General features: G+C 44.4%; 1 protein-coding gene across 3 annotated transcripts in view; it reads left to right on the top strand.

Moving 5' to 3' along the window:
• The first annotated feature begins 1513 nt into the window (after nucleotides 1-1513).
• Nucleotides 1514-24287, top strand: part of USP3 (ubiquitin specific peptidase 3) — a 47948-nt gene continuing 25174 nt past the window's right edge. Inside the window, exons 1-4 of one of the 3 annotated variants that reach the window (XM_084816660.1) lie at nucleotides 1514-1688; nucleotides 15977-16036; nucleotides 20105-20165; nucleotides 21051-21182. In XM_084816660.1, coding sequence (XP_084672786.1) covers nucleotides 21154-21182 — 29 coding nt within the window. In that variant the 5' untranslated portion in view covers nucleotides 1514-1688; nucleotides 15977-16036; nucleotides 20105-20165; nucleotides 21051-21153. Of the gene's footprint in view, nucleotides 1689-7966; nucleotides 8139-15976; nucleotides 16037-20104; nucleotides 20166-21050; nucleotides 21183-24287 lie in introns of all 3 variants that reach the window. The other 2 variants (XM_084816659.1, XM_084816658.1) reach the window with 2 other exon arrangements.

Genomic DNA, 24287 nt, shown 5'->3' with positions numbered 1-24287 from the left:
AGAGAGGAAGGCCAGGATCTCTTCTCGATCATCCCAGAGTGCAGGACACGGAATCATGGGCTCAAGTTACAGGAAGCCAGATTCCGGCTGAACCTCAGGAAAAACGTCCTGACTGTTAGAGCAATACGACAGTGGAACCAATTCCCTGGGGAGGCGGTGGGCTCTCCCACACTGGAGGCGTTCAAGAGGAGGCTGGACAGCCCCCTGTCAGGGATGCTCTGACTTGGATTCCTGCACTGAGCAGGGGGTTGGACTCGATGGTCTTGTTGGCCCCTTCCAACCCTACTATTCTATGATTCTTGTTATCACCCCTTCGCCCCCCCAGTAGGTATTGATTATTGTCGTATTTTTGTTTATTGTTTTGTTTATTGTGAGGACTTTGTCCTAAAAGGCAGAATATAAGTATCTAAAATAAATACATACATAAAATGTCATTGTTAGCCGCTTTGGGCTTCCTTTTGGAAGGGTACAGACATAAAATGAAATGTTTTGTGTCCTCCGCTGATTCCTCTTTAATCAGTTTGTTCTAGCTGATGTTTTTTTTCTACTGCATTTTTCTTATTCTGGTAATTTTAATGGTGATTTTAGAAAATGTGTTGCATTGGTTTTATGTTGGAATTTGTATAATGATTGTTTTGCTGTAAGTTGCTTTCTTCAGCGTTTTTGAGGAAATGTATTAATAATTGTAATATTTATAATAAATATTTTATTTAGAATTACTTTTAGGCCACCTTTAAGGCTAATACTTGTGCAAAGTCTGCTTGCAACGCCTTAAACAAGAAGCCACCCGGCACCTCAGGATTAGCATAGTTCATCTCGATGCGCATGCACGCCACCTAAGGTCCTGCAAAGGGGCCTTGCAGGGGAGGCCCTGCGAGCAAAGGGCCCGTTTCCTGCTCCGTCCGCCTAGCGGGCAAAGGAGGAACAATTGCCGGTGCCGCCGCCAGGCTGAACCAATCAAGCAGGGGAGGAAAACCCGGAGACTGGAAAAAAAAAGAGGAAGCGGGGCTGCCGCTCTGCCGCTCGCCCCGTTGGAACGCCCCCAGAGATAAGGGGTAAAAAGCCAAGTGTGGCGCGCCACCACATTTCCGGTTTCCTTTCAAACCATCTTATGCGGGGCGGCAGCAACACGCAACCCCCCCCCCCCAGCAAGCGCAGGGCCGCTCTACCCAGTCTCTTCCGCCCCCCACATACACTTCGATGCTTCCCTCATCTTTTCGCCGAGGCTTCCCCTTTCGACCCCCTCACGCTCCTCAACCGCGAGCCGGAAGTGCCTGGTTCGCCATGCGCTGTGACTCTTTCTCTCCGCAAACAGACTGAGGAGCGGGAGTTCGGAAAGCCCGGCCGCGTGGATCGCCAAGGCCGGGATTGGGAATGAGAAGAGGCGGGACGAGGAACTCCGCCCGTCTTGCGAGGAACAGGGGGGCGACGCGGGGCGGGGGGGGGGCTACTCCCTCGCGCGGACGCCGGCCGGCGCAGGCGTAGTAGCGCCGCCGCGCGCGCTCAGGAGGACGCGGGGCGCAGGCGCGCTTCTCTCGGCCGCGCTTCCTCAGTCGGCCCGGCCCGGCCCGGCCTCGCCTCGCGTCCCGCCTCCGCCATGGAGTGCCCTCACCTCGGCTCCAGCGTCTGCTTGGCGCCGGACTCGGCCAGGTTCCCTCCGGGCTCGCCCTCGTCGTGGTGCTGCAGCGGTGAGTGGGGCGGGGGGAGGAGGGCCCCCGCTTCACGCCCCCCCGCGCGGCTCCTTTGTTCCTGGGCCGGCCCGGGACCCTCCCCTGCCCCCTCCCACATGCGCTCTCGCGGCTTCCCCTCGCCCGCCTTTATTTAAGCCCCCGCCCCCGCCCTTATTGGCGCCGCGCTCTCCCCACTAGGCCTCCCGGCCGCCGCGCCATCTCCCGCAACGCAGCGTCTCCTTGTCGCGCTGCGCTCGCGCCCCCCCCCCCGCCCGCGGCTTCCCTTCCCCTTTATTGCTCTCCGCTGCGGCTGTACGGGCGGGGGGCTCCCTCGCCGTTTCCCCCCGTTTGACTCTCCCCCGGTCCTTACTGGGTTATGAGATTTATTGCCCGCTTTTCACTGCAGAATCCTAAAGAGGGGCTTTGCGCGGCCGTACAACATGCGCCTCGCGCCTCCCCCCTCTCTTTCTCCCTCCCCACGTTAGCTTTGCGCCCCCCCTTCTTGCCCGCGGAAAGCTACACTCGTTTCTCCTCCGTTGGGCCTGCGCCCCCCTCCTGCCGCTTACGCCCTCTCGCTGGCCCCCACTTGCTCCCCTCGCCCCCCCGCGGGGCTTGCTCCCCTGTTCTTGCACTTTACCAGCTAGCTCTGTTGCAGGGGGCTTGCTTCGCTGCTGCCCCCGCTAGCTCAGGGTTGCTTTTTGGCTCATCACATCACCTCCTTATGGGACAACCCCGCCACCCCCGTTTATAAGGTTTTCTTCCTCTGCTGCACACTCCCCCACTTCAGATGGGATGGGGGTGAGGTTGCTTTCAGTATAATTTTCTACTCCAAATTCTTCGCTAAGTTTCCATTTCTTTAGTGGCCTTTTCTTCCCCATGTTCCACTGAGGCCAGCTGTTGGGGGCAAGTGGAGTAGGGTGCAGAAAGGGGGGGCAAGTGGAGTAGGGTGCAGAAAGGGGGGGCAAGTGGAGTAGGGTGCAGAAAGGGGGGGCAAGTGGAGCGTGATGTCTTAGTATTTCTCTTCCCCAGAAAGATTTCAGCCCCTTCCTCACTGGGGACCTTGCCCCTAGCTGGAGGTGTTGCAGGGACCAAGTGTTCTGCTGTATTTCAAGGTGCGACATCCACAGCGCCTCCAAATTTCTGCATCGGATCTTCTTGCCTTCTTTCTCCCCTATGTTTTTTGCAGGGCCCATTCTCCCCCTCTTAGTCTGTGGACTTGGGAATGTTTGGCCTGTGCAGTTCTGCTGAGCTTTGTCTAGCTTTTGGGGAGAAGGGAGTCTAGCAGGCTTGATCCTGACCATGTGCCTGGCAGGCAAGACATTGTCTCTCTCAAGGGCTCAGAGAAGGGGTGGGGTGGGGGTGAGGTTGCTTTCATCTTGGAAAGAATGTAGGAATCTCTTACTAGCTGCTTTGTTCCAGTGAGAGAGCAGCAATGAAGGAAAGGGAACCTTTCTAAAGAGGCTATGCGTGTTTAATATGCTGGAAGGCGCTGCTTGTATTTTTGAGTTTAGGCCATGTCTGTGTGCTGGGCCAGAACATGCTGGAGGGTAGATACAGTGCAATAAAACGTGTGTGTGGGGGGGTCCCCAGCAGGAAATGCTGGGTAATGTCAATCCTCTGTGTGTACACAGGGCCTCAATCAATATTTACATAATTAAGATGTATGTTAAGGTGCAAAACGTAAGACTTTCCATGTCAGGCCCTTCGTTGATGTAATGCTAGGAATAAACATGAGATACTTGCATTAAGTTTTTAGTGCACTTGTGGAAGTGGAACAGCTCGCTCAGATGTCTTCCCTCGAAGGCTTGCACATTTTCAAGGGGAAGTAAATTTGTAATAGAATATTTTTGCTGCGTTTATGTTTAATTTGATAGTGGCTGCACCTTGTTGTTTCCTCTGTTTCTCTAAGGAGCCTCACTTAGAGGTCTAATGAAAAGCACCTCTTTAGAATTTGCAAGGTTAATAAGGGTTAACCCTCACTCATAACTCATTGGGAGTTTTGCAGTTCAATGAGATGTGGATTACATCCATTGTGACTTCACCCAGAGAGAGAACCTTGCTAATGATGGTGTTTTCTGATGTTTCCTTCTGTGAAGGAAAAATGGTTGCTCTTAAGTGTGGTGTGTGTGCGTGTTGAGGGCTGTTAGCTTTCTTGAATCTCCTTTGTAACTCCCTCCTGGAGCTAAGGTGTGGTGGGTGTTGCTGTTGCTGCTTTTGGTAAAACCAGTTATTTTAGTCTGTAAAATATGCAGCATTGATGGAGAATTTATTTTACGGTATGATATTATAAGATAATTAATAGTCATGTCAATGCAAACACTCTTTAAAAAATCTGCTTGAAGAAATATGTTTACAAACTTGGCCATAAGGGGTGGATCTGCTGGCTCGGGGTTATCAAACGGAAAGTAAAGCTGTCAGGCGAGATCATATGTCACGAAGGTTCCTTCTCCTCAAGGAAGGCCAGGAAGATAAAATTACCAAAGTTGAAATGTAATAAAGTATTAGTGTAGCTTTGCAGATAATAAATACATACTGTGAGCTGTCCATATTAGAGTGGTGGAGAAGCTACTTGCCCATGTGGAGTTGTTACCTGTCCTGTACAAGTGCCTCTCTACAAGGCTGATATCCAAATAAACTTTCTTACTGGGAAGTTTGAGGGAGTCTGCCACACAATTGGATTAATTAGGAAGAAATTGTAATTGCATGCCCAGGGACTGGCTTTTGAGTTACATTTTTGCTGCACCAGAGACAGTGACTAGCAATTTTCTTTGTCTGTTGAATATGTGGAAACCATAGGTGTTCTTAGATGAACAAAGGATTTCTTGCTGCGTTCAGAGTTTTCCCATAATCTTCTTATTTTTGGTAAAGCTCTCCTTCAGATGTTTAAGCTTTCCTTCTCACTGCCACCTTCCCCTCCTCCCAGAATCCTCCTCCTCCATCCCCAGTCTGTAATTTTCAGCTTTCCCACTGTCTTTCCTGTCCTATAAAATGTCAGCCATGATTGTAATGTTGTGGAAAGGCCAGGAGGTTGTAATGTTCTGCAATATGTTCTGATTTCCCATAAACTCCTGTGTGTGTGTGTGTGTGTGTGTGCGCGCGCGCGCGCGCGCCTCTTGTAGTCCTTTGGGAATACCCTACTGAATAGAGTTCAAGAGAGGAGAGTGGAAGTTCTTGTTCTTTGTTTAATATACTACAGACTTGCAAAGGTAAGAAGTGTGGGAATTTTGTTCCTGGCTTTTCGTATTTAAAGTTTCATATTGCATATTTAAAGTTTACAAGACACAAGTGATAAATAATGTATTATTCTGGACATGTCTGTAAACAAATTTCAATAAAACAAGATTTCTGTCTCTGTGGGATTGTGAGACTCATGTGGACACTGGCCTCAGTACTGCCTGCTGGGCATGCAGTTTATCTGCTTCAGCAACTCTGTCATAATGACCTGGCTCGAACCTCACAATAATAGTGTACAAGTGACGTGATTTGTTGTTGGGTTATTTCTCGGGCTTGTCTGTCTCGGTTCACACGTGGTTTGTTTTGCCACTCTTGCTTGCAGCAACACACTGCTTGTAAACAGTAAGCATGGCGTGTGAACCCTTCCAATGAGTAGACAAATGTGCCTTCGTTCCTGGGGACTCTGGTGATGCTGCACTTTGTGCTCATCGTTGTGTTTAGACTAAAGCCGTTATTAAACCATTGGTCTCTGAATTCTCTCCACTAATGGAGAGCACATCAGCACTGTCATGCTTATTGGGGATCCAGGTTTTAACTCCACTCTTTAACCTAGATGTCACCCCTCTCAGCCCCTTCTACTTTTTTCAGCACCTGTTCCTTTAAATTATGACAGTTTATACTTCGAATATCTTTGTTTAACCAAGGTGGTCCATTAGCATAGCTAGGAAATTGGACTTGGATCTGGGTTCAAATGTCACCTTCTGCCATTGGCTTGTTGTGTGATATTTCTTCACCATTTCAACTTAAGTTTCCCAATTATTTCTTATGTATTAATACTTATATACCACTTAATATAATAGAGTCTGTATTGCAGTCTTCTGTTTTGCATTTCTATTTTAATTATTTTATTCTTTTTGGCAGTCACTCTTGGAGTTGAAGGGCAGGATAAAATACTTAAAATGAATTAAATTAAATTAAATTAATAATATGGAAATAATAGTAACCTGCCGCATAATATGATTGTGAAGGTAAATCCAATTGAGAGTAAAGCACTAAAACATACTTGGAGTACGCAAACTCACTGATTTCTCCTTAATCAGACTTCGTCTTTGTACCTTTCAAAATCAACAAGGGGACATTCAGATTTGTTCATATCATCATGAACTGTGTTGAGGCACAGCTAATCTGGACTTCAGCACTATATTGATAGGTTTTGTGACACAGAAGAGTAAACAGTAACTATGGAGTTATAGGAGCAATTACTGTTTGTTCTTATATTTTTATCAGCTATTCTTATTAAACATATTTTAGAATGGCACAATGTCTTAGGTGACTTTCTTTTGATTTATGCCATGTTGCATTAAGATGGTGGGAAATGTATTAGAGAACCAAAACCAGTTAGTTATTCAGCTGTTCCAGTTAACAGTTAAGAAAACAGCATTTTACTAGGGCCTCAAATAATGAGCACATTTCTAAGTGTTACACTGTAAGGAAAGGAAAGGAAAGGTTCCTCCTGTGCAAGCGCCGGGTCATTACTGACCCCTAGAGGGACGCCGCTTGCGCTGGGGTTTCTTGACAGACTATAGCGGGGTGGTTTGCCATTGCCTTCCCCAGTCGTGACCACCTTTCCCCCAGCAAGCTGGGTACTCATTTTACCGACCTCGGAAGGATGGAAGGCGTAGTCGACCTGAGCCAGCTACCCGAGACCCGGCTTCTGCTGGGATCGAACTCAGGTCATGGGGAGAGTTTCATTTGCAATACTGCCGCCTCCCACTCTGCGCCACACGAGGCTCTGTATAACATGTTTAATATTTCAATTAATTTTATAAGATACTTCATAAAAAATCTTACGTAAGAATCCCAGTTTGAATAAAATATGTGGTTTGGTAGTCCCCCCCCCCCAGCATGCAACTTATTTGGGTTCATCTGACCTAAATCATAATTTCAGAGACTGTAATAATTTTATATTACCAGCAGCCAGCAGATTGCAGTGGGTAGTGTTAGATCCCCCCCAAAAAAAGTATGTTTGAAGATTTGAAGATACTGTTAACTGAGTACAGGATAGAAATTGTATGCAATCCTCATGTTCATCTTTACAAGGAATGCTGCGAGATGAAATGTGCTCTCATGTGCATTGAGATTGTGGGTGCTCAGCAGATGCAAGGCTGTTTTCTGAAAGCCCTTCACTCTCCCATAATGCTTAGGATATTTACCATGTGATGCATGTGACACCATGGTGTGAGCCTCTCCCTCCTCACCTGTTGCCACTTGTGGTTCAGAGAAATGCACAGCATATCATCACATCACTGCTGAAAGTCCCTGAACACTAACGGGGGAAGGAAAAGACACGGGGCTGTGTTCCATCGGTAGCCCACCTTTAAGTCATGCAAGCGTCTTGGTGAGGAAAGGAACCTCTTGCAAAAACTATACCAGTCTCCTGTAGATTGGTCTATGCCCCCCTGGATGGTATCCTACTATGTGGTGACCAAGCTATGTAAAACTACCGAAGAAATTGGTTGGCGATTTGTTCACTTCTTGCAGCAACTCATAGTCTTGCAATGTGGCATTAAGGAGACTAGCTGGGCCAAAACAAATGAACTCCACATTTTCCCTGGGTAGGATTTTTAGAGTGAAATTTCACAACTCTTAATGAAATCTCCTTTCTTTGTTTCTTAAGAAAAGGAATTTTCTTTCTCAAAGATTTTCTCTGTTGTGTTGAGAAGTTACATCATATTCCTCACAATTTGTGTGGATTTTTTTTTAACCATCTCTTTTTACTGTTATATAAATGTCAAGGTCTTGAGTTGTTTTGTTTTTGCCAAGCTGGGAAAATGTTTAACAGATGGTTTTAATTTGTCTTTTGCTGGCTGTGATGTCCATTCATATGGCCTAGGAATTATCTGTCTTGCAATGTGATCTGCCTCATTCTGAGCTGCCTAGCTGGCCTTTGTCAAGTGACAAACCTTTCACAAGTGAAAACATGACCCAGAGTTTGTCAGAGGACCATTGTGAAATATTTCAGAGGGGGTCTTTAATGAAGTAAGTAGTTTCAGACAGTTTGAATTCCTAAACCTCCCTTACTGGCTGAAGGACATTTAATGCTTCAATTTTTATCTTCCCAGACTTGTTTCTTGGTGGCAGTCACAGCTTTATAAATGCAGAACAGTAGTAATGGAATCATGCCATCTTTTGTATCCAGTTGGCAACTGAAAAGCTAGAATCATCAGCTGAAAGTGGTCTTCTATCTTGGAGTGTGTTGGCCTTTATTGGATGCAAAAAAAATCAAGTCAATACGTGAGTGCAAAGAAATCTTACTGTGGAAACTAGTACTAAAAAGCCCAAAGTATGTTGAGCTGAATCCATCTCCTTATCAGTGGAAGATTTTTGAAATCAATTCCTTCAATGTAAGCTCTCAATAAACAAAAAAAAAGTCTGAACCTTTTCAGTGATATGTATTTTATTCAGTGTGAACTGTGGTGGTTCAATGCAGCCTGCTTGTTCTGGCTGCATGTTGGCCTTAATTGGTCAGCTCAACACCCATCAACATTTCTTTAGGGTACAATTTATGTTCAGCATCACAACAGTCTTACTTGATCAAGAATAAAACTTAGGGCATCTTCAGATATAGCTAAAGATAGATAGCATGCCAGTAAGACATCGGCCTATCCCAGCTCAGGGTCAGGTAGGCAGTTGGGGCACACAGACCCCTGATGTGTGCTTTAAGATCCCACAAAGAAAGGACTACAGAGGAGAGAGAAACACATGGGAAATAATGGTTTGTTCTCTTTTTGCTCAGGATTATCTGCTCAAAAGATAGTGGGCATAGTCACTGGGAGGAGGACTGACCCGTTTAGTGAATACACCAAAACCTGGGCGAGTCCTGGAGAAGTACCTTTGGGACATCTTTAGGGCATGTCTCATTGACTTTAGATGCTGCTGCCTCACGTTATGCATCCCATTGTGGTACCTAAGTTTTTTAGGGACTGTGCCACCCAAATGCTGTTACTTGTCCAGTCCGTCAGGGGAATTAGAAATCTCAACAAAAGTTGGGGTCAGTGGTGATTAAGTAACTGTTGGGAGCATGCACAGTTGGAAGTGAATGTAAAGGTGAAGTATTCTATCGAGGTAGGGGCACCGGTAGGCCTGGTCAGTGGGCTGTAGGCTTTGGGGACAAGGAGTCATTGCAGCGCCCAGATGTTTAAAAATCAAGACTCGGGGGAGTGAAGTACTCCTTGCCTAGAGCCCCCTCAAACCTGGTGGGGCCTCTCTATCAAGGACAAAGGCCCTTCATTTACTTGCAAAGTCCTCTGAAGTATATTTCAGATGTTACTGCCATTTTGTTTGATGAAGGGGAGGCCTTATATTTAAGGACTAGCTAGGTAGCTGTAGGCGACCAGCAATTGCATGCAGGCAAGTGCATAGAATTCCTTGCAGGCAAGTGAGTAGGCTAGCAGAGGAGAGGTTGAGTGCTTCGCCCCTTTCCGCACATAGAAACCAAGCAGGCTGCCAGAGGAGGGAAGCCCCCTCCTCCATGCCCAGCATAGAAATGCAGTTCTCCATCTCTCCTCTGCCAGCCCCTAGCAGGCCAGGTCAGTAAAAATGTTCTAGTCTACTCTTTGGGGGTTATTTACAAGGCTGGGGAAGGTTTTTGATCCTGTGGAGGCCTCTGTTAATGGAAGGGCTGGGGAGTGATTTTCAGCAATTTCCCCCTGTGCCCTCTGAAAATCTCCAGAGAGTGGAGGGATCCTCCTGAACAGTGTGGGAGGTGGGATCCTCCTGAACAGTGTGGGAGGTGGCACGGGGCCGATAGGAGGAAGGGGGAATCAGTAAAAAATGCCTTCTGTTAGCAGAGACCTATACTAGATCAAAGACTCTTCTGTGAACAGAAGGGCACCGTTGGATACAATCCATAAAGAAGCCAGGGGTTCAAGCCCTGCTGCTTCTATTTAGTCTGTGTGTGCTTTCTTTTTGCCAGAATATGACCATGGTTTTCTATACCATTTTAAGTGCTGAATAAGTCATAATTCTGCTTATTTTTAAGTTAATCACATAGTAACATGCGATACCATGAAAAGCTCTTTCATTGCCCCTGTTGTAATGTATGTTGCCATGTGAAAAGGGCATACCGTTTGCAGGTCTCTGTTTTCTGTAGTCATTCCTATTTGCTTGCTGCATTGGCTGGACCAGCCTGATGCAATTGAACTCATACAACATATTGCACCTGTACTGCTTATTGTTCAAGTTGTGTAACTAAAACTCCCTAGACATTTTAGGTGTGGTGTTTTTGCAACACCTTGATAGTATTACACAACCACAGAGAGGAATAAATTGACTCTATAACATAGCAGACTTCTAAATTCACTTGTACTACTCTTGCCAACATACTTTTTGACATAGCGATAGGATAAATTCAGGGTGAGATTAATGTTTTTGTTTTTAAGATTGTATTTTGCTAAATAGGGAATTGTGTGTAAGAGCCAGTGGAGATGTATGCTTAACTTCTGTTAAGAGATCAACAGCAGATTGTATGACTGTGTGCTCCCTGCCTTCTCAGGAGCAAATTACCTCTTACCACCATAACAGTTGTTAAGTGTTCATTTGTCAGCAGCAGTATTGACTGCAGAAAAACTAATCAAGGTTCACATAGCCTGGATTTGAGAATTATCAGCTACTATATTCTAGAAATCCACTTTATCTTTGCTCGTAACTGAAACATTAAAAATGACAAAGCCTGTGTATGGCCGTTCATCAAAATGTTACAGATGACATTGGGGCTGTGAAACATAGCTTGAGAAAAAGCTTTGTTTTATGCTTAAGGATCTAGAGTGCAGAACGAGTTTATAATACAATAACATCTATTGTACTGAGTCTGAATCCTGACAAGACAGAGCACTTTTCTAGATGAGGTTTTTATTGTGCATTTGCCATTCCTCACTCACGGTTGTTTACAGGTGCATTAGATAACTATGTTTTCCTCCAGTTTCACTCCTGTGTTTTCCAAGTACTGTGGCAGTTTTGGGGGGAGCGGGGGGAAATCTGGTATTTTTTGGCATCGCAAAACAAAGTGCAGTTCATCACCAGTGTAATTGCCTTATTCTGCTAAACCACAGTGCCACCTAGAGATTATGCAGTGGAAAGGCAGGAAAGGAAAAAAACCTTGTGTAGAGATCTGATCTTAATCCTGCAAACAGTCCAGAAGTAATAGCAGTGGCTAAACAGCCTTATTCAGAAAAACTTGGAGACTCTATGGGTGAGTGGTTCCTGGGTATGGAAACTGGGGAGTTTGGCCATTCTAGATGAGGTTGCATTCCCTCAGAAAAAACAGGTATGTAGTCTGGGGTTCGCTCCTGGAGACATCATTGTCATTAGAAGCCCAAACAACCCCTGTGGCAAGGGGTGCTTGTTGCCTGCTTTGATTGGTATGCCAGCTACGCTCTTTCCTGAAAAGGGACAGCCTGGCCACTGTAGTCTATGTATTGGGGACCTCACATTTAGACTACTGTAATACGCTTTTGTGGGGCTACCCTTATGCTTGGCCTGGAAGCTGCAGCTGGTACAGAATGCGGCCAGCAGGACGCTGAGTGGTGTGTCTGGCCGCACACATATTACACTGGTGCTCAGTAGCTAATAGCCCGTGGCTGTCTGTTAGCTACTGAGCCAGGTTCAGCCTTTTGTTACTGGCATATAAACCGCTGAACAACTCAGGACCAGGTTACCTGGAGGATTGGCTTCCCTGATGTAGACTCGTTAGATGACTAAGATAATTGGAGGAGGCCTTGCTGGTTGAATTGCAACCTGCAGCTTGCCATCTGGTGGCAGCCTGGAAGTAGCCTTTCTCTGTGGTGGCCCCAAGTTTGTGGAATCCCCTCCTTCTTGGGTATGTGAGAGGCACCAACTGTGGCATGTTTTAGGTGCCAGTTGAAGACCTCCCTTTTCACCCAAGCCTTACCTGACTGATTGTGCTGCCCAGTTTGTTGATTGTTAGTTATCTAGTTTTAACTGAGGGTGTTTCTTTTTATTCTAAATGTTTTTAACTGAGATGTTTTATATTTTATTTTTTATGTTATAAACCACTTGAGATGTCTTGTTAGATATAGTCAAGCAGCATTGATTAAATAAATAAATAAATAAATATTCCAATTATTTACAGTTTTACAGCTTATATTTAGACTGTTATGATATTACTGAATTTACCAGTGCAGAAAATTTTAGTAATAAAGGATTAACTCCAGGAGCCGTTTTTGTTCTTAAATCTGTCATGGTATATTTAGCTTTCTTTTGGCAGCCAGCTTACCACTGTGTACTGTGTAAAAGTGGTACACATACAGGTACACAGGCTTGGATGATCTGATCTTTTTTCCTCCTCTCCTATTTCCCATTGTTCATTGACAGGTAGTGATGAACTTAACTCTTCACTATCCTTACCAAAAAAAATTCATAGCAAATAGACTGAACAACATACTGAAATTGCTAAGTGCAGAAGGAGCAGCGTGTTTCGATCTAACGCAAAAACATAGTTTGGCTTGACAAGAACAAGCTTGTCAGGGTGGAAACTGAGCCCATAGAACCCCAGAGCAGTTCTGATTCCGAGGAGGAACAGCAATCTGTGGGAGAGGAGCCCACTCATCCCTCACAGGCACAGCAGCTGACAGAGATTCCTCACTGCCAGCATTCCTGGCAGCGAGGGAGTGCGGGAGGGGGGCTTGCTAGACGCTCGACGCAGATGCAGGGAGTGACAAGCGATGGAGGGCGTGGAAAAGAGGCGTAGCGCCCGTTTGGCACGCAAGCAGTGGTCGCATCCCGTGGACCCAAGGGAAAGAGGGAGGAACTCTCCCTAGCCCGTAAGTTCAGGGTCTGCAAGTGACTCTCCTTCAAACGGGGACCAACTGCCTAACCCAGAGCATAGGCTACTCTGCTGTTCATTGCTTAGTTGCTGGTGATTAGCATCTGAAAGTCATTAAGTTGTAAAAGGATTAAAGCCTTGAAAAGAATCCTTTTGTCTGTGTCTTGAGTTGGCTATTGGAGTAGACTGAAAGAGGCTGCTAGGGCACTCCTGAGAAAGCTATAGAGAGCCTTAAGCTTACATGTTCCCCTCCCCCAAACTGGCAAACAGTTGTTAATGTTAACTGTGGTTTGCTTGAAACAAGCCAGCATTAAACCACAAAGAGATCATATCAGGGTCATTAGGAGAGATTAGATAATCTGTAAGCATTACTGAGGATGCACTCTTGCTTTATTTATTTTATCTGTTTAAAATATATCAGTGGGCCACATGGATTCTTGTAAAAAAAGAAAGAAAGGAATGGAAAAAATGGCCACGCTAGACCATATTAACGTGTACTTTTCAGCACACTGTAACTTTTGTCTCAAGTTAGGCATTTGACTGGTCAGATAATGGTCACATATTTTATAGCATTAATATTATGAGAACAACAAAGAAGTGAATCCTCAACACTTTTGATACTTATGCTAATTTCAAAAAAATTAGATAGCTATTGTGAAATGTGTCATTTAAAAAAATTATTGGATTATTTATATTTTTATTCTGCCCTTCCAAGGGGTTCAGAGTAGTTTACATAGCAAAATCCCTCCCATTTTAGCTCCACAACAACCTCTTGATTATAGGCACATTGTGTGGCTCAGGTTTCTGCAAGGCTTATGGCATATCTAAGAGTAGCCTGGGAGACCTGCCCCATCCAGAGCAGGAACAGTCATTGTGAGGCAACTACTAAAGAGTGGATTCTTGGTATGCTTTCTTCGTATCGACTCAGTGTATAGATCACAGGACTGGAAAGTTGTTAAACACTAAGGTTGCCATGGCAATTAAAATTTGGTTCTTGTGCTTAGAAAATGAATCACCATCAGCTTGTTAGAATTCTTGCACATGCATACATCATAGGCAAAATCTTGATTAGAAATGGGGATACCATGGAAGAGGATACAGTGTACAGGATGGTGGTACATTTGTTTGTGGGTTTCATTGTCCTCTGATGGCAGCAGTTGGGCACTTGAAGAAATTGTGTTGCTTCTCCCCTCTGATAACAATTGCAGTGATCAGCTCTGGTGTTGTCTGCCCGCAGCACCATTTAGGCATAATAAGTCCAATTTGAGATGTTGCGGCCAAACCATGCCTTAGCCTTCAGGGTCATGTGCTACCCTTCTTCCCTCATCTGCTCCAGTTCTTTTCTGGGTTTGCAGTAGCCTTACTTTGCTATGTTATCCAAATTGGATAAATTATGATTATTATATTGCAAGTGTGGTTATTGTAGTGGAATTAGAAACCACAACTTGAAGTGGGCTTCCAGTTCTGGTTTGGGGTCAAGCTATGGTTTTCCTGATTTGAATATGATGGCGAACTAAGGTTACTTCAAATTGGGATGTGAGGAATTAAATGGAAGTGCACGGAGGAGGACATGCGTGAGTGTGAAGCTCATTCCTATCAGCAAACCATGGTTTGGTCATAATGTCTGAGGTGAGCTGCAGAAGTGTTTTGCAGGTTCAGCATCACACATTGTGCTGTAAGGACATTGTGCCGTGCAGTGTGGTCATCAGCACAACATTGAAGGCAGATGAAGCTTCTCCATAATAAAATTTCAGCACTGAAAGACAGGTGTTGGCCTCCTTCCCCAGTTAAGACTTCATAGGCTTCAGATTCTCCTCACAGCTGATCTGTGTTTACTAGCAGTGATTCATGCTGCATTTTGTTCATTAGGATTTTAAATGTCAGATGTGATTTTCAGTTTGCTGAATTAAAGGTAATTGCTTCAAAATATGAGACCCTTGAATTCTGTGATATTCAGTGTTAATTAAGAGCTGGAAAATAAGCATCCAAGTACATTTTCCAGGTGAGGGATTGTTGCATCAAGGAAATTTGTAATACACAGTGTTGCTTCACCACCTCTTGGGTATTTAGGTTGGCAACATGCTTCGAGGCTGATTAGGAGGTGGTTGTGGCTGCAATCCAAGTTTGTACTTTCTTGCTCCTTCCCCACAAGTGCAAAACAACTTTCTATGCTCTTGCTCAGCCAGTGCTGATAACATCTTGATTGCTGAATGAAAACCAAATCTCCAATTGGGCATGTGCATACGTAGTGGACGACATTGGACTTCAATCTGGTGTGGCTGAGAGCTATTCATTCTTTTAAGGAAGCACATTAAATAAAATTATAAACAACCACGCTATTGAATTGGCTTGTTTTCCCCCCCTATATCTCCTTGGTTGTGTTCTGTAAATATTCCTACTCTTTCCAGCATTGCTGGTTCCCTGGAAATGTAGTCATCATCATTTCTCTGTCAACAGATCTTATTAGTCTCTACAGTTACAGAAGATAGCCTTGTTTTTCTTAGTATATAGGCCGGGTTTGGGGGAGGCAGAACTATATTTTCCACTTCAATTAGTAATGTTATATAGTCTTAAAACCTGGCTGCCATCAGCTTGTCTGTGTGCTTGTACCTCATAACTATTACCATAACTGCAGTGGCATCATGTAGGCCAGCCTTCCCCATACTGGTGCCTTCCAGATGTTTGGATGTCAACTCCCATCAACGCCAGCCAGCATGGCCAATGGCCAAGAATTCTGGGAGTTGTAGTCCAAAACATCTGGAGGGCATTAGGTTGAGTAAGAGTGATGTAGGCTAATTGCTTTGGGTGACTGTGACAGCAATGGAATATTGAACGTTTCCTGAAGGCATAGGCAGCAGCGAAGGCATACAGTTTAGGGGAAAAGGGGTGAATGAGAGAGAAAATCCAGAGGAAGAAATAATCTTGCACAGGGCCAAGGAACTGCACTGTAGGAAGGGAGTAGTGAGATTGGAAGACAGGAAGCCAAGACACCAGTGAGGTCAGAGTTGGAGGAAGGGCAAAATTGCTCATTTATGTGAACTGACCAGTTGTATTTTTAGCTACGGGTCCTTAATTGTCTCCCAGAAAGTCTAATACATATTCAAACAGTGATGATTTGCAAGGGAGACACCAGGTTTTATTAGATGCCCTTTAGAAGTGTGCTTTTTAAAGTTGCCTTCAGCATTGCCTCAAGGCTCCTGACTCAGCTCCTTTATAAGGCCTGTTTCGTGTTTGTCTGCTGTTTTATCCTGCTTCACTTTCCTTCTCCTTTTCCCCCTCCCATGTCTAGGTGTGGAACCCACAGAGAACTCATCTACCGAAAACCCTTTTTGATCATACAAGAGACTAGGTGTGTTTCTACATTAAGCAAACCCCCCGCAAAAACCCACATCCTTTCCGGAGCTTCCTGCTTTCGGTTTCTTTGTGGGATTAGGAAGCCTTCTTTACACGGCAGCCACCAGCCACGTGGTTTGAACGGAGGGAGTGCCTTCCTCCTTCCCTGGCATGTGTGCAAAGGGTGGTGGGGGAGTCTTGTTTTTGTAGCTTAACTTCTACTGTACTTTTTTCTCACAGCCCGCAGGAAACCTCTGACTTACTTCTGAGTAGACATAAAATGTAAGATTGTGGTGTAAGTCTGCAGCCCATGGCACACTGTTGTGGGAGTAAGCTGCATTGAACTCAGTGAGGCTTACTTCTGAGTAGACATAAGATCACCCTGTAAGTCTTCAACCCTCAGCACACATACTTGGGAGTAAGCCCCACTGAACTTAATAGGGTGCTCTGAAGCAACAGAGGACATTGCTTCTGAGCTTGGTGGGGTGGGGGATCAGATGTGTCTCCCTTCAATACAGGGAGGCATTTTACCCTCTTCTCCCTCCAAATGAGAAACGCAGAGGCAGGGGACACATTCCGCAGGCGATTCTTGCCCTTGCTCCTGTCAAATCTCATCCTGACCGCTCCCCCAACAACGGAAAACAAACACACACAGCGGTTTCTTCCGCTTTTGGAGAATTTCACAGGGAGGTGCTCCTGTTCCATGGGCTGGAAAAAATACCTTTTTTTTTGCGTTTCAGGCACGAGATAGGCTGGAGGAGATGGTGGGAGACACCCTGGAGGGTAATGGTGTCTTGGAAGTTTGCAGGTAAAGAGCCTGCAAACTTCCAAGAGAGAGTCATCTCAATAGCAGGAGAAAAGCTCTGTTTGATGAACCCCTAGGGTTTGTGCTAATCTGATTGGATTGGAGTTTTGAGAGCTGAGGTAGCTAGGAATAGTGAGGGCAAACCAAAAATTATCTGGTTTAATTCTCATCGCAAGTGAGCTCAATAGGTGTCCTTAGGAAAACCTCCACATCAGGGTGGGGAATATATGGCCCTCTAGATGTTGTTGGACCGCAGCTCCCATCAGCCCTAGCCAGCCTAAGCCATGATGACGGATGATTGGAGTTGCAGTCCAGCAGTGTCTGGCGGGCCACATATTCCCCATTCCTCCTCTATATCTTTGCTTCACCCTCCCCACCGCAGCAATATGCAGCTAATAGTGGCCTACCTTAGCAGGGTTTTGTAAGGGTTACTGGGGCGATATATGTGAAGTGCCGAACTAACAGCTAGGCAAAATAAGCTGTTAAGACCCCGTTAAGCCATTGTCTAAAGTTTAAAAGGCCATCTGAATTGTCATGCTTGAAAGCTAAATATTGTTTCTATGTTTCTGTGTTTTGCTCTTAGAAATAGTGTAAATTATTTGCAAGGATAGCTTTGGCTGGTGTGTAAATAACCAACAAGCATAGCAGATTCCCAAGTTATTAAGTTGTAAACAGCGGTACACTCTCTCTCCTCTGTTATGCAATGGAAAACGTTAACAGGATGTTGATGAAAAGAGACATATGACTCAATTCAGGCTGCCTTACGGCATCACAGATACTTTTTGGCTAGCTGGACTAAATAGTAGGCAGTTGTTGTTGAAGACATTTTAGTTAAAGCTTGCAGAACAACTGCATTCTGTTTTCCCTTGACTGTTGCTGTGTAAAGGAATTTAATGGTAAACTCAAATTTCACACCTAGAAGAGCTTTGTTGTTCTTGCAAGTCTGGTTATATATATTTTCAGCATTTATATAATTGCTCAATTCAGGCACACCGAGTTAAGGAAATGTAACTACTGTTCGGTATGATGTATGAATTCACAAAAGGAGAAGGGGATGGCAGAAGATGAGATGGCTAGACAGCATCACCGATGCAATGAATATGAACTTGAGCACACTCCAGGAGAGAGTGGAGGACAGGAAGGCCTGCCGTGCTCTGGTCCATGGGGTCACGAAGAGTCGGACATGACTTAACGACTGAACAACAAATGAATTCACAAACCATAGTTAACCTCTAGAGGCTTCTGCATCTAGAGCAAGGGTGGGCAGAAAGTAGATCTCCAGGTGTTTTGGACTTCAGGTCCCAGTATTCCTGAACATTAGCCAAGCTGGCAGTAGCTTCTGGGAGTTGAAGTCTCAAACATCTGGAGAACTACCGTCTGCCCACTGCTGAACTGCAAAGCAGACAAGTATAAGGGTAAATCATGGTTTGCCCCTTTGTCCAGAAGCTCAAGTCTCATGGTTTGAGTTAAAGCTATGGTTAGTGCAAACAGTGGTTTGACATGATGTCTGAGTTGAGCTATTAACTCCCATGGTGCTCTGTGGCATCTCACTGCTGTTAAAGAAGTTTTGGTTTTTCTGGAACTATAGTTGCGTGCAGCTGTGTCTTCTGGTATGCCTGCCTTCAAACATGCTGGCTCAGCTGTCAAAGTTTGTAGAGACAGATAGTTGTGTTTTGTAGCTTGTATGGAACTGAACCTATGTGACTTTATAGATGTAGTACTTAAAATTTCTCCAAATATGCATACTGCTATAGCTAGCAATGAAGAGGATACTTGTGACTGCACTGTGGCCCAGAAAGAGCAATGTTTCAGCAGTGTGCGATTATTACTGGGCTTAGTGGAGTAGTTTGATTCCCTAGGGTGTTGGAAGTGGTGCCCTCCAGATGTGTAGGGGTACATATCCCACCATCACCAGCTGGGCCATTGGCCATGCTGGCTGGGGGTGATGGGAGTTGTAGTTTGGGGGCACCAGGTTGGGGAAATCATAAAGGATAAATTGAGCAGTCTTTGACCTTTCAGAAGTAAAGTGTCTCAGTATAGACTTCTGTTCGTAGTTACGGTAATGGAGTAGAGCATATCATTAAGGAATAACTGATCTGTGAAGTGATTCCAAATATGCAGTCTTCCTTAAGAATCTAAGAAATGACTTTCTGCTAGTCAAGCATTCTTTCTATGATTTCAACAGCCAGCAGGTATTAAGAGGTCCACTAAAAATTGACCACATGTCCATTCATGGACCATGGTCTACCTTCTGAGCAAGTTGAAATAGGTAGATAGGAACAGTTGCATTATTGGAGAAGGATGGAACTGAGCTTGTCCTTTGACTTGAAATAGTAATTCACAATGTCAGAATTGGCCACTGTATTGTATTCCTCATGACCTCACTTTGGAGAATATTTGGATGTTGTGGCTGGTGTTAAGAATTTGTATAAAATGGAGAAACATTCTCAGTACATCAAGAAAGCATTTCAGATCCTCAAGTCAATCATTAATGAGAGCAAGAAAAGAAATCCCTACTTACTATTTACTAATCCTCATCCCAATCATTACAAAACAGACTGCCCTCCGTAGAAGTGTCTGGTATCTGATTGTTACAATGTAGCTTATGGGTTTTCATTTTCTTTCTAATATCTCAGATGTCTGTTTTAATCACAGTTATAAGTGGAGTGCATTGATACTTGGACATGAGTTTATTCATGCTTCAATATGAGAGTGTTATATCATAAACAGTGTGTCAGACCTTTCCATTTTTTATTTAGTTCTGGTTCAGTTGTGACTTTGGTTCTGATTTAGGACAGTAAAGTTTCAGTAATCAGTTTGACTCACTTAAATTTGATCAATATAGTTTCATCTACGAAAATCAAAGTATTTATATTAAGATTCTGATTATGTGTTTGCTTTTTGTGGTATTCTTGAACTATAACCCTAGATCATTAAATATACTAAGCAGGAAAGCATACAACATAGTGAGGAAGGAGTGTGTGAAACCGGGAACATTTTATAGTGAAAATACCATATGTAAAATGTAATGTTCTAATCTTAAAACATATATCCATTCCCTAGTTAATGTTTGCATACCATCCACCCTCATTCTGCCAGATTTCTCCTCTAGTTTGCTGGAGCTGTCTATTTTGGAACTATTGATACTGTAGAAATATCTTTGAGAAAATGTTTTACTTTATATAACTATTGAAAAAGAGAGATTACATAGCTCAAAAATCAGCTTACACGACCACATCGCAGCCTGTGTTTCTCATCTGTGTTTTTTCTGCCCAACAGTGTGCCGATCTAACAAAAGTCCGTGGATCTGCCTGACCTGCTCAAGTGTCCACTGTGGAAGGTGGGTGTAGAACCGACACTGGGATTACTGCAGGAGAGTTGGCGTTTCTTTCATAGTCTCTCCACGTTGATGTTAAAATATGTGTGGCCTACTTGCTGCATGGTGTGATGAAAAAGCATAAGCAGCAGAGGTTTGTGGCATGTTTGGACAGGAGCAGAAGAGTTGGTTAGCCTAGCTTTGGCATAGACTTGGGCCTGCACTCCTTCAGTGTTTTTAAGTGAGTAGAGGTAAAACCGCAGCAAGGCGTGACCTTGTGCTTTGTGACTGATGTGGCCAAAAAGGTTGGCCACTGCTGGTTTTAAGCAGTCATCGTCCCAGAAAAATGTTGAAAGTTCACAGTTCTGGTGCCAGTATTTTGGGGGCCTTGGCCAAGGAAATGGAGATTCCCTCAATTAAATGGCAGTCATGCACATATTCCCCATGAGAAGGTATTCCTTCTTCCAGCTGCTACTCTCTGCTTCTGCTGCCATGTTCTGCCACTTAAAAACAGAAATCCATTTGACTCCTGAATACATATTAAGGTGAAAAATATTTTACAATTAGAAGATTTAAGAATAAGAGTGCTGCCCTTTACTTAAAATGATAGATAATCTGGGAAAGATAAATTTGCCTTTTTTCAGAAGTTTTGTGGTGTCTTTTATTGGACCAGCAACAACAAATCCTTAATTGAGCAAAAATGTCAAAAGCTGAAGTTGAGTTTAATTCTCCTGAAGTGCTTCCAAAGCATGCTGCATGTTAGCATGTCAAATCTGAGAGAAATTGGGCAGTGGTAGAAAGAAGGAGCTAATGCTACTGCACTTAGAGTTAATTTGCTCCTTATAGATACATACGGCAGTATGAGAAGAAGGCTCCTGAAATCTTGCTGCTTTTTGTTCTTCCTTTAAGATATGTAAATGGCCATGCAAAGAAGCATTTTGAAGATGCCCAAGTTTCTTTAATTAACCACAAGAAAACAGAAAAGCCAGAGAAGGTTCAACATACAGTGTGCATGGACTGCAGTAGTTACAGTACATACTGGTAAGTTAATTTTTTCAAGATTTCAGTTAGTTGTAATAGCATTTATATAATGTAGATGGTGGGTGGAGGCTGAGATGGTGGTTTATTGAAGGCCATCTAGTAGTAAAAGTTGAACTGGGGACTTCTGGACTCTAAGCCACCACACTGCAAACAGTTTGCTTGCTTTTATTTATATGTCTACCCCACTCTATCTTGAAGGCCCAAGGTAAGCAATGAAAGCAACTACTGTCATTGAACTGAATAACATTTTTGTCCAGTACATTGAAATTTCTTCAGTCTTTTGTAAGAGTATTCCAAGTTTGTTTGTTTTTCCCCTGAAACCCAAAGGCCAGCCCAGAGAAGTAAGTCTACATACAGTTAATTTAACAGAGAGAGACTTTAAGAGATCAGTGGCTTAGTTCAAACCAGTGTTTGATCCTGGTTTGCCATCCTGGCTTGCAGAACAAGTACCAGCCATAGTTTGCCAAAAAACAGGAAGTAACTAATTAGCCTGAATGTGCGAGGGGAAGTAGGGATGTACAAAAGTCACTTACCTGGTCCCGCAGCTTGTTTCGCGGTGGGGGGGAGGCGCTTCGGTTCTCCCCCCGAAGTTCAGGCCGGTGGGGGGGAGGCGCCCCACCTCACCCGGCCGAAATTCAGGCCAGGGGGGGAGGCGCCCTGCCTCGCCCGGCCGAAATTCAGGTTGGGGAGAAGCGCCCCATCTCCCCGGGCGCGAAATAAAAAAGTGAATTAAAAAAACAACAACACACACCCGTGATAGGCTACGTAATGATTTACGTAGCCTATCACGGCTAGATTTCCAAAGTCAGCCGTGATAGGCTACGTAAATCGTTACGTAGCCTATCACGGGTGACTTTAAAAAAAAAAAAAAGCACGTACGCAAATGGCGGTGCCCATGGGCGCTGCCATTTGCATACTTGTTTTTTTTTTTTCATTGTCACCCGTGATAGGCTACGTAACAATTTACGTAGCCTATCACGGCTGACTTTGGAAATCTAGCCATGATAGGCTATGTAAATCGTTACGTAGGTGGTTTTTTTTAATTCACTTTGTAATGGCAGTAGCGGCAGCTGGTCGGAAGACCGGCCACCGCCCCCGCTGAACCGCCACCAGGACCCGCCGCTGAGAGGGACATTCGAGGGAGTAAGTCCCATCCCGGGGGGGTGTCAGGGGGGTGGCGGAGAATTTCACCGCCAATTTTGGGGGGCCGAATGTGTTGGCATTCGGCCTCCCCGAGATTCGTGGAGAAATTCTCCGCCATCCCTAAGGGGAAGAGAAGGAGGGAGGACATGAGTGAGAAACTCCTTCCAGGTATGTAGTTCAGTATTATGTTTGAATCAAGCCTCAGTTCTGTAACCTCTCAATAAAGTATTCATTAAATTAACTCCTATAAAGCTGGTTTAAATATGGCCTTTCTTTGAGGTCTCTCATGTGTGCATCTCTCTCTCTCTCTCTCTCTCTCTCTCTCTCTCGCTCCCCCCCCCTTTCATATCTTTGATTTGCATCTTCACATATCCAGACCACAGCATTATGGCATTGTGCAAGCCATCACCATGTCCCCCCTCCCCATCTTTTGTCAAAGGCTTAATTTGCATGGGACCAGTGGTCATTGATACCTGCTATCTCTTTGGCTGCTTCTGGCCTCTCTGGATAATGTGTATATTGTCCACCCACATGGTTAGGGCAGACTGGTTACAGAAAGATCACTCTAGTGGAAGCCACTCCCTTGGGGGTAAGGGGCATTGTTAGCCTGCTAGGTAACCATGTGATTTGCCTTGGCTACATGAGCAAAAATTGCACACCTTGCTTGGTGCAGCCATTCTCAGGCATTTCCCTGTTGTGTTGTCAGTGGGACAGCAGGGATGTGTTATAAGCTTAGCTTGTGAGTTTAAAGCAGCTGTTCCCATCCCGCTTGCCTCCCTTGAGGCGCCCTGTGTCCCACTTACTAAACTAAACAAACCTATCTAGTTCAGTCTGGCCTCAGATGGCCTGCTTGGTAGACTCTCTAGGAAAGCATTTTACTGGATTAAAATATATCTGTTTAACCTTGGCCATTAAAAGCTCACCGAAACAAAAGGATTTATCATGCCTTGGAAGATCTCAGGCTCAGAGTTTGGGGGAAGTATGTAGGGGAAAGAGTTCTATAGTTCAGCAGTCATAGAGAGCTCCTTTCTCTTATCATGCTTTTGCTATGTTACCTCAATGTTCCAACCCTCTAGTGTCCATTTTTGCTTCAGTTCTCCAGCTCACAATACCTTTCCAATCTTGACCTTCAGTGCTGAACAAACTGCCTGTTCCTGATGTGGATGGAGAGGGTATGGGGAACTAGGCAGAATGTGAATACATGTTGTTTTAAAGCAGAAGTATTACTTGACTTTGTGAAGAAAAAATTAGAAATATCAGCTGTGCTGTGCATTCACCTCACAACTTGACTTAAGCTATTTTTGGCAATTAGGGGACCATGAGGTGCAAGGTCTTAGAACCAAAGGTGCTAAAAATATAATAAAGTGTTAAGTAGAATGCTTGACAAACTTTAAAAGGGATGCTTACTATATCTGTAGAGCACATTTAAAAACATCTTGGCACATGATATATTATTTGTTAATTGCAAGAAGGAAAGTATTTTAGATGTCTATACATCATGCTTTATCATTGAGTATGGCTTGGTTGTTGAATCATAGCTGGTCAGTTGATGCTTTCCTGCTTCTGTGGTATGTAGCATGGTACTAAAATTTGAGCATTTCACTAATATTACTCAATATGGCTTTTTTGTTTTCAGAGTTCCGTTGGGGTCTCGTAACGAGGTTTTGACTTTTCGTGCATTGACCTTTGGCAGGAGGCCATGTAGCTTTCCATTTCGTAGTTGCTTTATAGTATCGACATCTGCTGTGATTTGTCTTGCAGTCACTTCCTGACATCTTCAAAGGCTTCCAGCCCACAATACAGTTGTGGCAATTGCATTTCCAAGCAGGAAAGGTGTTACTGACTTGTCTAGTCCTTCCTGTTTTTAACCACTCCTTCAGCTGCTGTGACGCTGAGGTTGTGCCATGTGTGGGGTGCTGGTAGTAGTGTAATTATGAGGAAGTGAATACTGTAACCAGAAAC

This window comes from Heloderma suspectum, chromosome 11 (assembly GCF_057233095.1).
Source record: "Heloderma suspectum isolate Gila_16-S chromosome 11, 16-S_ref, whole genome shotgun sequence".
Lineage (NCBI taxonomy): Eukaryota > Metazoa > Chordata > Lepidosauria > Squamata > Helodermatidae > Heloderma > Heloderma suspectum.
This window is presented reverse-complemented; position numbering and strand designations above follow the sequence as displayed.